At 42.7% G+C, this 16,251-nt stretch overlaps 1 protein-coding gene across 2 annotated transcripts in view; it reads left to right on the top strand.

Moving 5' to 3' along the window:
* Positions 1–2,635: 2,635 nt before the first annotated feature.
* SLC6A11 (solute carrier family 6 member 11) overlaps positions 2,636–16,251 on the top strand; it is a 303,122-nt gene continuing 289,506 nt past the window's right edge. The window contains exons 1-5 of one of the 2 annotated variants that reach the window (XM_014595398.3): positions 2,636–3,129; positions 3,502–3,731; positions 8,888–9,022; positions 10,741–10,881; positions 13,489–13,579. In XM_014595398.3, coding sequence (XP_014450884.1) covers positions 3,512–3,731; positions 8,888–9,022; positions 10,741–10,881; positions 13,489–13,579 — 587 coding nt within the window. In that variant the 5' untranslated portion in view covers positions 2,636–3,129; positions 3,502–3,511. Of the gene's footprint in view, positions 3,130–3,345; positions 3,732–8,887; positions 9,023–10,740; positions 10,882–13,488; positions 13,580–16,251 lie in introns of those variants that run through there. The other variant, XM_006263824.4, reaches the window with a different exon arrangement.

Genomic DNA, 16,251 nt, shown 5'->3' with positions numbered 1-16,251 from the left:
TAGTTATCCACAAGGTACAGGCAACTAATTCAAAGTATGTTTCTGACAAATGCTGCTTTAACTAACCTGTTAATTTCAGATATTAATTTTAATTGGAAAGCCCTCAAATGACTGTAAGATAAACCTGACATTAAATACCAGTGTCTTGTTTTACTCTTATGGCACAGCTTTGCTCTCATGTAGGCAGTGAGATCAGCTGTGATTGCATGCTGTGTGCAAAGCTCTTGACGGACCAGGACATGAATTCCTGATGAGAAGAGTGAGATGTAGTTCTGGGTTAGTAGATGAGCTGCAATTTAAATATTTTTAAACTCGAGGTTCATATGTCAACTTCTACTTCTTATTTCTATTTCTGTACAGGTTATAGAAGGTGGAACAATAGTGTCCATACAAGTAGAGTCCCTACCCCATCAAAAAAGAGCTATGTTAACAATCTGTTTTAAAATCTAGGAAGTTTTACATCCCACATGTAGTACTGTGTTTGTATTCTAGTAGTTATGGGAACTATCATGAATCATTGTCTCCAAACCCTGAATTAATATAGAAAAGGACTATGGAACTAGTTACACAACATGCTTCCAATACTACTAAATAAGGGGGCTATTACACATTATACTTAGCATGTGTTAACTGCACATAAAATGTTAGTATCTGAGTATTTAAGCAGTAAATGCAACATGCTAAGTGTGCTAAGTGTCATTGTAGTGTATCAGACTTACTTTTCTGGCGAGGAGTATCTCCAGATCCTATTACCCAACACATGTTGAGCTAATGTCAGACTGTTCCATAGAAGTAATAGGATCATGGGACAGACAGGAGAGCTGGGACAAACAATCGGCTATTTGTCAAAGCTCCCCCATGGCACTAAAGGGAGTTCAAGAGTCCAGCATGGTGTGGGATTTTGATCAACAAACAGCTGATTGACATCTCAGCTGTCCCACTGCACTGGAGAGTGTTCAAGACTAATGCACTGAGAGGGCTGGGAGAATCAGTTGTTTGTCTGTCAAAGCAACCCACCACTGTGCAGTGGGAAGGCTGGGACTCTCCTGCTCTCTGCCTCTGTGCTAGATCCCAGGGCCTATGGTGCTCCCTGCTTCTCTGCTGGGTCCCATGTCTGACTGTAAGGGGAGAGGAGCGGGACCCAATTCGAGGGAAGGCAGTGCTGTAGAACCCAGGTTCAGCCACTCCCTGCCTCTGTGCTGGGTCCTGGGTATGGCTGCAGAGGGGAGCAGTGTGGGACCCAGAGCAGAGGCAGGGAGCACTGTAGAACCCTGTCTCATTGCTCCTTGCTTCTGTGCTGGGTTCTGGGTCCCACAGCACTCTCTGCCTCTGCACTGGGTTCTGGGACCCAGCATGGAGGCAAGGAGTGGCATGGTACTGACTCTGGTGGGGCCTCAGGCTGAGACGAAAAATCTCTCTAATTTATGGAAGCAAACTTACTGGCACTACAGCTGTAAGTAATGGTTGTAAACTCAGGTCCTATATTAAGACCAGAGTTAAAACCAACTAAAGGTTTTATAAAATATGTCTATGTAAATCTTTCCATTGACTTCAATCAGTGTTGGATCAGGCGTTTTACAGAAGAGTGAGAAATGGCAATATTCAATAGCATTTGATGGGCAGCAAGGGCAGAGGGGAGAAGAATGCAGGCCAAATGAAAAGGGAATAGTGTTTATGGGTCAGCATTCTTTGTAAGGCTGGGTCTTAAGATTTATTTAAAAAGAGGAGAGCTGGGGCCTAGGGCCTGAACACTGTAACCAAAGCACTGAGTTGTAAGGAAGATTTGAGAGAGGGAGGGCTTGTGGCATGACCCAGTTAGAATAATCAGACAATCATATAAAATGAGGGTTGGAAGGCATGTCAGGAGGTCATTTACTTCAACCCCTGCTCAGAGCAGGGCCATTCCCAACTATATCCTCCCAGCCAGTTTGGCATGTAATCTTGAACATATATTGACAGCATTGTGTAGAAGCAGGACCTTGGCTGCTGTGGTTCCCCTGCTTTGCCTGTGGCAAGTCAGTGTGTCAGGTCTGTGTTGTGTCAGAGTTGACAGCAGGCTTATGTAGAGTTTAGATTATGGGTTTTTATGGGACGGTTTGGACAGAGATGATCCTGCCACAGCCATGGGGCTGGACTAGATGACCTCTGGAGGGCCCTTCCAGTCCTGCTTCTCTCTATGATAAAGGATTTGGGGGGCAGTTGAAAACAATTTTTAAAAATGGCAAAAAATTCAGGCAGGAGGGAAACAGAAACGTGGGGGCTGCGGGGTGGGGGCGGAGGCTGGTGGGATTAAAGAAAAGCTGTTTGTGCTTCATCTGAAACTTTTCATTTGACCCTCTGGTTCCTCTGTTTCTTTCCGTTTTTCCGCCGCCGCCTCCTGCGCGCGGAACCCCGGACGCTGGACAAAAACAAATCCCCCAAATAAACCTTTTCGCGCTGACGGGTGGCTGCGCGGTCAGGCCAACAACCCCAGCCCACACTGGAAAGCTTTGCGGCTGGTTGCTGGACCCGTGCGCCCCGGCCCGGAAAGCTTCACCGCTGGGGGGAAAGAAGAGCCCGACTTTGTTTCCCGGCCGGAGGGCAGACGCAGCGGCGCGTGTCCTGCTTCGCCGGAGGGCTGCGGGGCGCGAGGCACACGTGTGCAGCCTCACAACGCAATAGCGAGTGGGCGTCCCGGAGCGGCCTCGGCTGCGTCCCCCCGCTACCACCGCGCCCGCGGCTCCCCCCGGGCAGGTGCCGCCCTTGCTGCAGCATCTCGGCTAAGCCGAGTCGAGCCGCCCCGCCCCACCCGGGAGCGCCGAGGGGCTGGCGGCTGCGGGGCTGGCCCCGGGGGCGGGGGCGCCGCGGGACAGGCTGAGGCGGGTGTTACCCGCTGGCTCCGGCAGGGGCCGAGCACTCCCGGCAGTCCCCTCCAGCGCGCGGGCGGCAGGAGCATCCCTTCACGCAGCCGGCTGCAGCGGCACCGCAGCTAGCCAACGTCGCTGCCTCACCGCTCGCTCCCCAGCCGCTCTGCCCCCACCGCCGCCTGCACAGGGCGGGCAGCGGCAGCCCCAGGACCCCCGCTCCGAGCCGGACCCGCGCCCCTCCCAGCCGCGCGGCCACGGGCAGAGGCAGAGCCCGAGCACCTGGGTGAGTAGCGGTAGCTCGGGGAGCCACGGGCCAGCCCGCCACCCACTGGTGCCCGTGCGTACTTTGCGGCAGCCTCCGGGTGCTGGGCAGCCCCAGTGGGGTCCTTACTAGGGGAGCGGGGCTGTGAAAGCTCCCCGCTCTCCGCCTCTTCCACCCCCTTCACTGCTGCAGATGGCCCAGCCCATGCTCCTGCCCCACACGCCCTGGTACCGCCCCTCCTCTCTCTCCCTTTGCAAGTTGCCTGATGGAGCAAAGGTACTATCTCCTTCCCGAAATCCTTGCAGCTTGCAGGAAGCCAACAGCGCCTGACCTGCAGTGGGACTTGTGAATGTCTTCCAATTGGAAAGTGATTTCTTCTCTTCCCCACCCCAGGCGACCAGTCATGACAGCTGAAAAGACCATTCCCATCATTAACGGCAAGCCAGAAGATGCTTTGGACCCAGAAGCCTCCAGTACCAACCTTGTCCACAGTAATGATAAAAAGGTGCACGAAAGGGGCCACTGGAACAATAAGGTTGAATTTGTCCTGTCTGTGGCTGGGGAGATTATCGGGTTAGGAAATGTGTGGAGGTTCCCCTACCTCTGCTACAAGAATGGAGGAGGTAAGCTGGCATCCCATGTCGACTCACTGCTCACCCTAACCACACGGTAAAGAAACAGGAAACAAATGTTTCCCTGAGGCTTCTTGCACCGGGTATAAAGGACAGGTGTTTTGAAGACTTCAGGGATTGTGCTGCTGGGGAGGTGTTGCACATTTTGAGGCTGTGCACCAGTGCTTTTTGCTTTTGGAAAACTGTGCAGTTTCCTTCATCTTTCACAAATTAATATATGCATTTGGGAAATTACATTTTGTCATGAACTCAGGGATGCATTTATAGACCTTTGTGAAATCATGTGGAAATGCCCTAGTGCAATTCAAAATGGTCCCATTTGAGCACTAACATCTCATGAAAAAGAGGCTATAACGCTGTTAAAATGGATTGTGTGCTATTGTATTTTTTCTGCATGGAATAACAAACACGTATGCATGCTGTCAAAATATGGGACAAGGTGACAGCATGAAACAGCTGTGTACTCTCCAGTGTAAAACCAGAATGTCTTGATAGTGGTATATGGAACACATTGCAATCATAGACTGAACCTTTAGAAAGCCTTTTTTTCTTCTACCAAATCTTCATCTGTAGTTTTCTTCTCTGACAAAAGACAGTCTCTTTAAATAAACTCCACCTGCTTTGGCTTTTCATTCTCAGCCCCCAACAATGGTATAGGGAAGGAAGTTGAACTGCTTGCTGGTTGAACTGCTTGCTAGCTACATTATTAAATATTAGAAATGTCATTACATATGCAAAGTTGTGGAACAAGAAAAAAAAGATAATAGTTATGCAACAGTGCACCATACTCTAAGACAGTATCCAGTACATAGGATGCATGCCAGTTATGTGGAGGGAATTCAATCATGGTATAGCTAGCAATGGAAAAATGAATCCTCAGAATAAAAATGTAGGTTAGATATGTGATGGGCTGGACACAAACTGTTTTTTAGTTAAAAGCTAAAACAATAATTAGAGCATATAGGTTAGAAAGAAAACAATGTACCCGGTTGTTTTAATAGAAAGGTGTATAAAAACCCATTCTTCAGTGGATCTCCTTGGAGATAAATTTGGCCTACCTTTTTTAGTGTTGTTACTCAACTGAGTAATGCCAAAGATTATTCTGGCCAATTTTGTTTCCCATATTTCTAAAGAAATATGCACAGTAAGTACATGTGCTCTGTAACTTGGATTTCCTTTTGTTACTGCACTCTCAGAAAAGGAACTATCTTGTTTTTAAGATTGTGCTCTTTAGTAGGGTTTTTATTAAGTAAAAATAACTGTGGGTTTGAAATATGGAGAAGATTTTTCATTTGTTAGAATTTTCCCTGTGTTTTTTTGTCAAGGTAAAATCTGAAAAATCAATATGAAACACATATGAAGACATACTATCCTATACGTTATCCTATGTGCGCTCAGCTAAATATAAGTGGCTCTGTATGTGTTCTATATATTTTAGATAATTAACATGTAATACTGTTCTTTAATTAATATAATTTTGGATATTAAAAGAACATAATTAAATAACAACATTTACTTATATTTCTAATAAGACGACTAATAGGAAAATCATATTCTGTTACCAATTTTAGCTTTGCAGCTACCTTAAATGGAGGTGCATTGTTGAACCTGGGATCAGAACTGAGCTCGTTTAATACAGAGAGTTTCTGCATCTGTATACACTGTTCAGGCCAAAAGTTGTGAAAAGGCATTCTAGGGTATATCTCTATACTTCTCCAAGCAGGCTAATTTACCACCATGGTAAACATGGAGTTCCATGCTACTGTGGCTAGTCTGCTTCTGCCACAGTGTGACATCTCTTGATGATTTTGATTTGTTTATAAGCATGAGAATGTGATTACTGGTCCTGGTGGATTTTATTGCAAGATAAATAGTTTTTTATAATTTTGATCAGTTATGTGATCAAACTGTTTATCTGGATAGTAAAAACACCAGTTTTCTTCTCTGTGACACTGATATAAATCTATTGAAATCAGTGGAGTCATGCTAATGTAAAACGAGTGAACACGTACTCATGCTAAAGTCATTATGAGCATGTGTCCTAGCAGGCTGAGTAGGAGTTGATTTAAACCAACAATTCTCAAACCCTGGCCCACTGAGGATTTGATGGATGGGGTTTGCACAGTGAAACATTTGGAGATACTACCTTTTAAAGAAGCTGCGAAAGGAGGTGGTCCAGACAGAGAGGGTCTGCAGAATAAAACTGTAGGTCCTGGTGATACTCCACTTAGCTGTTTCAAAGCAGGTATACTTAGCTGTGTCTCCTGTTATAGATCAAAGTGGTTGAAACATAAACCATCATTGCAGCTTCCTCTGTGTCTCTTTTCCCCCTGTTACACAGAATACCTGGTTATTTACACTGCCATATAGATTTCCTAAAACAAAGTTCGGAAACACTTGGTTCATAGATGCAGGTATCCAGGTTGTAGTCGTATTGGTCTAGAGGAAAAAGCAATCAGGGCTCAAGGACAGAGGTGATATCTTTTATTAGACTAACAAGATTTTTGCAAAAAAAAAAAATTCTTTAATTGCAAGCTTTCAGGCACAAACACCCTTCATCAGGCATCAGTGAAAAGATTGTAAAAGTTCTCCTGGGTAGAAATGAAAGTTCATATTTCATAGGATTTCACAGAGGGGTCAATAGATGGAAAACACCTCTGGGCAGCAGTTCTTAGCTGGCTACCCAGAAGAACTTTTACAATCTTTTCTCTGATGCCTAATGAAGGGTGTTTGACTGAAAGCTTACAATTAAAGAATTTTTTTTGCAAAAATCTTGTTGGTCTAATAAAAGATATCACCTCTGTCCATGAGCCCTGATTGGTTCATAGATAACATTCAGGAAGTAAACCCATATTCTTGCAGACACCATTACAAATGGTTTTTCATTAAAGTTAAATTTTATTTTCAGGGTCCTTGTTAAGGAGGTGCAATTATCAGTGTAGTGTAGTATAGCATAGTGTTCAAGTAGTTTGTTGTGGCTGACAGTATTTTAAAATATGTATTCCTAAAAGAGAAAGGGAACTATTGTGCATTTAAATGGTCTTTTGAAATGCCAGGATAATTATTTAAATCAGTGGGAAGTCTCAACAGAAGTTCAGATTAAAGAATTATAGGCCTTTATTCAGAAACAACAGGTAGGGGCTTGGATTCTGCCATTCTAGCTCATGCTGAATAGTGCCTTAGTGTGCAAGTAGCCCCAGTGATGTCATTAAAATGTTGTTTATTGCTTTACTTCATGAAATATGAGTAAAGGTGGTACTGAGTTTCCTAGCTGTCTTTAGTTTGCTGTTTCCTTTATGTTTGTTTACATCTTCCCTTGTTTAAGTTTAAACCTGTATTTTTAAGCTAGGAACAGACATTCAAAAATCCTGAGCCTGAAATGATTCAATATTTGCAGGATAATCTATCCTGGCTAGGCTAAATCAGTTTTGTAACCAGACAGACATCCCATAAATGCAGGCACACGCCTGCAGCGGGTCAGGCTAGAAGCTGGGAGTGCTAGAGCAGCCCTCCCTTGCCTTGCACTGTACCTGAGCAGCCAGGGAGCAGAGGGGAGGGGCCAGCCTTGCTGTGGAGTAGAGAGCCCTGCCCAGCCCAGAGAGAATTCCGGGATGCTGGGGTAGTCTGATTTATCTTAAACTAGTAAGGGGTCTGGGACAGACATTGCATAAACCAGTTTGACCCAAATCAGTTAAGTCTGATACTACATTCAACCAGGTTTATCTTAAACCAGTTTCGGCCATTTTCAAACTGGTTTATGTGCACTGAACTTCTGTTTTGTTACAGATTTAAACCAGTTTCTGATCACTTAAACTGGCTTACATGTAATGTCTGTCCCTAGCCTTAATGAACACCACTAAATTTAGTAGCAGGGTTTGGTGCACACAGAATGTAACACAGAGCTCTTCTCCTATGTCTTTTTTTTTTTTTTTATACTTATTGCTTGTAGTAAAAAAAACTGTACCCTGTTCTTAATTACATATGTTAGCTTTGTAGGGAAGGTCATGGAAATAGCAATGGATGCAATTAAGATCAGAATTTGACCTAACACATTTATTTTTCCTTACCTCTTTTTGTGCGTGTAACCTATGCACTTATTACTGTATTTGTCTTTCTGTTCATTTTGCTGTTATAGACCAATATTTATCATGATTAATCATTAAAAAATGCCTTTTAATTTAAAAATGATGTTAGTATTAGTAATATGAAAAATTTACTGTACATTAATCCATAATATAAGTATTGAATACTGTAAAATTCTGGCACAGGGGTGTATATATTGCATAATTTGTAATCTTTGCTGTGGGAAACTAACAAAAATGCTCAGTTACGTTCCTAATATGTGGAATTACAGTGTTCATTTTTTGGTTACTATCTGCTCCTGATACAAGTCCTCCTGTAAGTAGCTGCTTAGTTCTATCTGTCTGTCTATGCGATCTTCATCATCATTCTCAAATACCTTACATAATTCTATCTGGATTTTATTTTCACAATATCCTCTAGTGACCATGAAGTATCAATCCCGATTTCAAAATGAAAAATTGAGACATAGAGTAGATTAAGTGACTTCTCCATGATCAGACAAAAGAGTGGCAGAACTGGATTTTGAATACATAGGGCACATCTACACATGCATTAATGTACCTTTGCTAATGTGCATTAAATTTTATACCTCCAGTATGAGGTATTAAATTAATGTGCATTAGGCTGTGCTAATGCACAGTAGTGCATTTGCATGCTTTTTAGTGGCACTTAATGTGCAGTGGACTATTTTACTGCACATTAGTGTAATGTCACAGATTTTTACATGATGTTTTAATGCACAGTATAATAGTCTACTGTGCATCAAAGTGCATGTGCATTAAAGTGCATGTGCAGACGTCCCCACAATGTCTTGCCCATTAGACAATCTTTCCCATGTTTGTGGGATTAAACTGAACAGGACTTGGTCTATTGTAAATAATTTTTAATATTTAAGGTCTGATTCTTTAAACACTTTCTTCTGTGAGTTGCATTTTGTAGACTTCAGTGGTACCATACGGAGCAGTAATGATTTGTAGATTCCATCCTTTATTTTAGAAATCAGATTTCTCTTTCAAGGGATTTTATTTGCTCTTACTAACTTTCCACTGATGTTTTGCTTGTAGGTGCTTTCCTCATTCCATATGTGGTTTTCTTTATTTGCTGTGGAATACCAGTATTTTTTCTGGAGACTGCCCTGGGACAGTTTACTAGTGAAGGAGGTATTACATGTTGGAGGAAAATTTGCCCTCTCTTTGAAGGTAACAGAAAGTACTACTTTGTTCTTTTTTAAAAAAATGTATGATATGTTTCATAGTTTCATAGTGCTTAGAGTCGGAAGGGACCTAAACAGATCATCAGGTCTGATCCCCTGCCCTGGACAGGAACAAGTGCTGGGGTCATAACACCCTAGCCAAATATCTGTCCAGCCTCCTCTTGAAGTCCCCCAAGGTAGGAGAGAGCACCACCTCCCTTGGGAGTCCATTCCAGAGCCTGGCAGCCCTAACTGTAAAGTAGTGTCTCCTGATGTCCTGCCTGAACCGTCTCTCTAACAATTTGTGGCTGTTATTCCTAGTAACCCCGGTGGTGCCTGGGGGAACAGAGCCTCACCCAATTCCTGCTAGTCCCCCCTGGGGAGTTTGTAAACGGCCACCAGATCCCCTCTCAGCCTTCTTTTACGGAGGCTGAATAGATTCAGGCCCTTCAGCCTCTCTTCATAGGGCCTGACCCGCTGCCCATTGACCATGCGAGTGGCCCTCCTCTGGACTGTCTCAATGCTAACCACATCCCTCTTGAAGTGCGGCGCCCAGAACTGGACGCAATACTCCAACTGCGGTCTGACCAATGTCGCATAGAGTGGAAGGATCACCTCCCTGGACCTGCTTGTGATGCATCTGTAGATGAATGAGAAGGTGCGGTTAGCCTTCCTGACTGCTTCTTCACATTGGCTGCTCATGTTCATCCTGGAGTCAACAATGACTCTAAGATCCCTTTCTGCCACCATTTTGACAAGAGGGGTGTTTCCCAGCCTATAGGTGTGCTGCTGGTTTCTTTCTCCCTAGATTCAGTACTTATCTACATTGAATTCCATCCTATTGTCATCTGCCCACCTCTGTAACCTGTCTAGATCTAGCTGGATTCTGTCCCTCCTCTCCAGCGTGCCCACCTCACCCCACATCCTGGTGTCATCAGCGAATTTGGACAGCATGCTTTCCACACCCACATCCAGATCACTTGTAAAGATGTTGAACAATACAGGCCCCAGGACCGAGCCCTGGGGCACTCCACTGCCCACATTCCTCCAGGTTGAAAGTGACCCATCCACCACCACTCTCTGGGTGTGACCATCTAGCCAATTTGCCACCCATCTGACCGTGTAGGAATCAGTGCCGCAGTCACCTAATTTTTTTAAGAGAATGTGGTAGGAAACAGTGTCAAAGGCCTTCTTAAAGTCCAGGAAGATGACATCCACCTCAACACCCTCATCCAGAGACTTTGTGACCTGATCAAAAAAGGAAACCAAGTTAGTCAGGCAGGATCTGCCCTCCGTGAACCCATGTTGGTTGCCCCTGAGCATTACCGCCCCTGCTGGGCCCTTGCAGATGTTCTCCTTGATAATTTTTTCAAAGGTCTTCCCAAGGACTGAGGTAAGGCTGACTGGCTTATAATTGCCAGGGGTTCTCCTTTCTCCCCTTCTTGTAAATGGGGACCACATTGGCCCTTTCCCAATCCTCTGGTACCTGGCCAGAGCCCTACGAGCGCTCATACAGCCATGCCGGGGCCCACTATGACCTCTGCCAATTCCCTCAGCACCCTTGGGTGAAGAGTATCTGGACCTACTGATTTAAACATGTCCAGCCCCTCCAAAAGTTCCCTAATGTTTGAACCAATTAATATTAAGATGTACAGAAAACAGCATGGTCTTAATTGTAAAGGTCTGAAGTACAAAAGATTTCTGTATTTTTTTTTCTTTCTCTAGGCATTGGATATGCTACCCAAGTTATTGAAGCACATTTAAATGTTTATTACATCATCATTTTAGCATGGGCTATCTTCTATCTATTTAACTGCTTTACCACAGAGCTCCCATGGGCCACTTGTGGGCATGAATGGAATACAGGTATGGCCTCAGTAAAACTAATAGCTGTAGAAACACTTTAAATAGTTACTATGTTAAATTGTAGGGGCTAAATACTTGCCGGATAGGAACTGACTTAGCTCCATTGAAACCAGTAGATATGTGTCAGTAGATCAGGAGAGAATTTGGTGTACAGTATTTACCTTGGTTTGTAAATTACTGGGGCAGAATTTTATTGGTGTATTTGTCTTTTATAGATATTTTCTCTTCTCAAATATATTCATTTGAAAATGGTCAGAAAATCTAATCTTTTCATAATTCTGACAGATATTTTGGCCAAAAACTGGGATCCTGGCTCAAGACTCTATCTTATCTTTGTTAACATTCAGGGAATTCAAATAAAAACTGGTGGTGGTGGTGACATGGCTCTCAGTTTCTCATCAGTTCTTTCTGAGCTCCTAGTAAAACCAGTGGGAGTTTTGTTTTCATAAATATTGGGGGAAATATTGTGAGGACCTTTGAATTTGATCTTTCTATACTGTTAAGTATCCAGTGATAAATATATCCGTATATTCAGATCAGTATATCAATATATTCAGTGATCAAAACTTTTATATGCATGGTTTAGTCTTGCATACCCTTTTCACAAAATGAAGCCTGGTTCCTTTGGGTAGTGTCTACTGGCCTGAATAATGACTTCTTTTGTGAATTGGGTTTTGCAGAAGAGGATCCTTTATTTCTCTTCACATAGAAATTCTTGTCATTTTATAATTCTTCAATATTGCATTCACTTTTTAAAAGATTATAGTGATAAATGGAAAATTGTATCCTAATACTACTTTTGAAATAATAAATTGCTTTTATTTTTCATGAATCTTGACCCCCTTCCTTGTATCCCATCACACCACTTATTTCAGGTTACGGCTTTGACTAATGTTTAGTGGGCCCAGTCCTGTACTCCAAGCATACTTCCAACTCAGTGATAGTTAGGGTGTATTAACAATCCAGGACGTGGTCTGCTCATCTCTTAAGTGAAACCTTGCTAGTAGTGATCATTATTTGAATAGCATATGTCATTTCAACAATGCTGAGCTGGTTTGATATCTTCAAAGTAGTAGTGCACTGATAAAGAATTTTTTGGCTGATACCGATGGCTGATTATTAACCAGCCATATTGACCCATACTGATCTGACTGCCAATGTGCATCCCGGCAGCTTGCAGAGCAGCATCCAGCCAATAAATCTGTGTGAGGGAAGGGGTGTGGGGAGGCAGATTGAGGCCCCCCCATGGTGAGGGAGGGAGTAGGGCTGGAACAGGGGCAGGCGTTGCCTAGCCGGGGCAGGCGTTGCCTAGCCAGGGCAAGGCAGGCTCAGGATGGAGCCATGGGTGGCTTGTCTAGGGAGGTGGAGCGGGGTGGGGAGGGGGCATGGGTATGTGTCCCTCAGATTTGTGCACAGGGCAAGGGCAGGCTGCCTGCTCAGGGCCAGGGGTTGCACTGCATTCTTCCCAGGAGGGTGGTTGGGCTGCGACTGGGAGCGGGGGTGGGTGGGGACAGGGCAGGCAGCAGTAGCGCTGGGAGAGGTGGGCTACAGGCCAAAATCACCATGGTCCCCTCCGTGGGATGCCCTCCCAGTGCTGCACTGCCCACCCTGTCCCCATCCACCCTGCATGCAGCCCCAGCCCAGCCTCACCACCGGGAAGAGGCCAACACAGCCCCTGGCCCAGAGTGGGCAGCCCACCCTTGTCCTGCTCACAAATCCAGGGGGCATATGCCCCACATGCCTCCCCTGCGCCCCCAGATGAGCTATCTGCAGCTCTATGCCACGTCCTGCCCTGCCGCAGCTAGGCAGCATCTGCCCCTTTCCCTGCCCCACTGCCTCCCTCACCGTGGGGACCTTGTAGTGCACCTGTGATGCCCCTTCCTTCCCCCATGCCCCTACTCCCCATAGACTTACCTGATGGATTCTACTCTCCATGCTGCTGGGCTGTACTCCTGGCTGCATGCATGCTGTGGCTGCACATATGCATGCAGCATTTATTGGCAACATCAGTCATATCAGTCAAGAAAAGCTGATTGCCGATAATCGTTTTTTCTTTCATTGGTGCCAATACAATATGGACTGATATATCAGTGCACCTCTACTTCACAGTTTTTCCATACACCAGAGATAACAGTGCACCAAAAAGTAAGTTTCTCACTCTCAGGCCAGTGGAAGATTTTTGCTGGCAGAAAATGGCTTCTGAGCCAACTGTTGCCATTGGGAATTGAACTTCAGTGAGCCATCTGGGCCAAGCGTATCTTTTAATTCCCTACTATTCACCCCAACTCAAAGGTGCTTTTTTCTGCCTCAGGCATGTCACTGACCCTTGAAGTTGTATCTTTGCATTCAAAAGTACTGTAAATGAACATAGCATACTGTGTGCGCATATCTTCCTGGGATGGATTTGTGTGAATCAATGACCAAAATGCATTTTTTTTCCAAGTAAAGTATTTAAAAATACATGGAAACCCTTCTGTTTTGCTCAAGGATAGTTAATTACAGTGATGTCATTACAGGATGAGAATACTCTGAAGACATGGAGAGGCACATATGCATGTAAGCATATGTGATAGCAATCTTTTTTTTCTGTTTTTTTTTTTTTAATAGAAAACTGTGTGGAATTTCAGAAGCTTAATATGAGCAACTGCAGTCAAATCTCATTACAAAATGCTACTTCTCCAGTCATGGAATTCTGGGAGTAAGTGTATATAAACTTTTCTTTTAACTAAAATTGATTATCTTTGAATATTCTTGATCATTAACAGTTATTTAGAGTTTGTGTCCTGTAGCCCTTGATGATGTGAGATGTTCAGTTGGAAACTGTTTTCTTGTATAATCCAAAAAGATCAGAGAGAGAATTTAACTTGGTAGAGCATTCTGGAAAAGAGACTATTCTGTAAGTAGCTTTTTCTGTTTCCCATAGAGTTGTGGAGAGGGGGTATTTTGGGCATAGGGCTCAATTCTGTGTTCAATTGCATAATAATTTTGCTAGTGACTTTAGAGGAATAAGTGTAAAAAACATAGTATTAGGGAACAAGAGGGAAGGAACTGAAGGTAGTTTTAAATATTTGTTAACTGGTATTTTTCTTAAAATCCATACCTTTTACATTTTTTGGGAAAGCTGATAGTCTATGGATTGTATTCCATTATTTTAAAATGGAGAGTCTCAATATGAATGGTTATAGTAAAAGGAAGAAAATTAAGTATCTTGTATTTCCTTGATTCAGATTACTAGTAAACTTGGTAATAAAGAGTATCTGTTGACTAATTGAGGGCCTTGTCTTTTGATTCTTTACTTTGCATTGTGATTAAATTGATTATTCTTCATTAATGCTTTATTTAATTGGGTGTATATGTAACTGTCTTTGCTCTGTACAAAAACAGTAAGATGCTCAAAAATGTGTTGGTTTTAAAGTGACCTCAATTTATAAAAATATGTCACTACAATTAAATCTTTTGATGGCATGTTCTATTCATACTAATCTACAGATAGAGTCTTATTCTGAAGCTGTGGGATCTTAATCATAGTAGCGAGACATGGAGAGAGCTTATCATGGTATATATTTTGAACTGTGTCTTAAGTGAGTGGTCTACATTGATATAACATAGATGTGCCACTTGCATCATGGTCAATTAGTCTTACCTTTCAGTTGCATGGGTTATTACATAAATATATAGTGTTTTTCTAGACAGATTAATTTCAATTACTATGTGTCCCTACTTCACTGAAGGTACTACCATGACCTTAGTATAGGTGCATCTGGGGCTCTTCACTTTTTAAGGTAGGTAGAATATGAAACTGAGAATGTTGTTGGCTGGGAAAGAAAGTTACGATATGGAGGGGGGCAGAGAGACTGAGGGAAGAGCCTAGGTTGTGAATGGTTAGGAAAAGCCATACCACCCAGTAGGTGGAAGGAGGGTTCTCCTGATAGATTCCCCTGATTAGTGGCTGTGTCAACAAGCTAACATTTCTCCTATTGGTTTGGCCTTTTTTAGACAAAGGTAATAGTGTAACTATGGGTGGGTGCATGGGACACCACCCTGACTTGAAGGGGTGCAGGAATGGTAGCTGCTGCCAGGCCACTGCTTTGTTCACAACCATGACTGAGGACACAACACTTCCTAGTTATACCTCTGGACAAAGGTATCAGATTTCATCATGTGTATTACAAATAGCAGCTGAATAATTTTTGTGAACTTTTGTTTTGCTAAAATCACTTCATCCCCCCCCCCCCTTTTAACTTGCACTGAAATCCAGCTACCTTCCTACTTCTTAACAAAGATTGTACATCAGATTTTGTAACTATGATAAGATCTCTTATTGCTATAGCTTCATTATTTTTACACAATGTATATTGCTGTACATTTTCTGATACTTTAAGATAATTACAATTAAACTATTAAAATAGTTAATGAAGAACGTATGTTTTGTGATGCATTAGCCTTGCTTTTCCATTGTGTTTACTTGTAACTCATTAATTTGGAAAATTCAGCAACATACAGTAGTTCACTGAATTATCAAAGCAAAATGATGAAGTTCTTTTGAATCAATACGCAAAACCTTAAACCAGATTTGTGGCTGATATCCTATGAATCTATTTGTCAGCAAGTACCTGTTTTTCAACTTCCTAAAATGCAATTTTGCTAATGATGGAAATACAGATACACTGTTATTTTGTTTTCTACTCAAAACCCACTAAACATAAAGAGAAACAAGCTACTGCAGTTAAACATAAACCCTGGTCACAGTGGATCTTGAGTATACCAAACAATGAACAAGCCAACTGTGTGTTAGAGGCCTATTTTAATTTTAAAAGGGGTGGTCAGATTCAGTCTTCTATTTCTAACTAGCATGTAACATACTATTTTAAAATGTGTTCAAAAGTTGTAAAAAGCATTCAAAACAGATGAGAGCACAACTAACATTTTTTTTAAAGAAAAGCTCTAATTGGGCATATTCTTCTGGGCATAAACCTGCACTTGCTTTGTGAATTCAGATAAACAGTTCTGAGGTGCTTTCCACATTTTCAGTGAGGTTAAAACCTCTGTTTAGAATACATAGTGACAGTAACCTTTTGTTATTTATCAGGGGGTTCTTTTCCTTTGTTGTTATTGTGTGGACAAGCTATTGATAATACCAACAATTTACTAGCCAAAAAACCTTAAAAAAATCAAACTGTTATCTATTTTCTCTGGCCAAATGAAACTGATGTTGCATAACTTTCCCCCCTTGGCATCTGCATGTGTTCTAGTCCTGCTGAGGAAGATGTTTGCCTAGTTAAAATTTCAGTGGATAAAACCTTGCATGGTTTCAGGATTTATCAGACAACTAACAAATTTAGGAATTCATTTGTTACAAAAAAATACCAG

The sequence above is a fragment of the Alligator mississippiensis genome, chromosome 12 (genome assembly GCF_030867095.1).
Source record: "Alligator mississippiensis isolate rAllMis1 chromosome 12, rAllMis1, whole genome shotgun sequence".
NCBI lineage: Eukaryota > Metazoa > Chordata > Crocodylia > Alligatoridae > Alligator > Alligator mississippiensis.
Note: the sequence above shows the minus strand (reverse complement) of the source record. Positions and strands in the feature narration are given on the sequence as shown.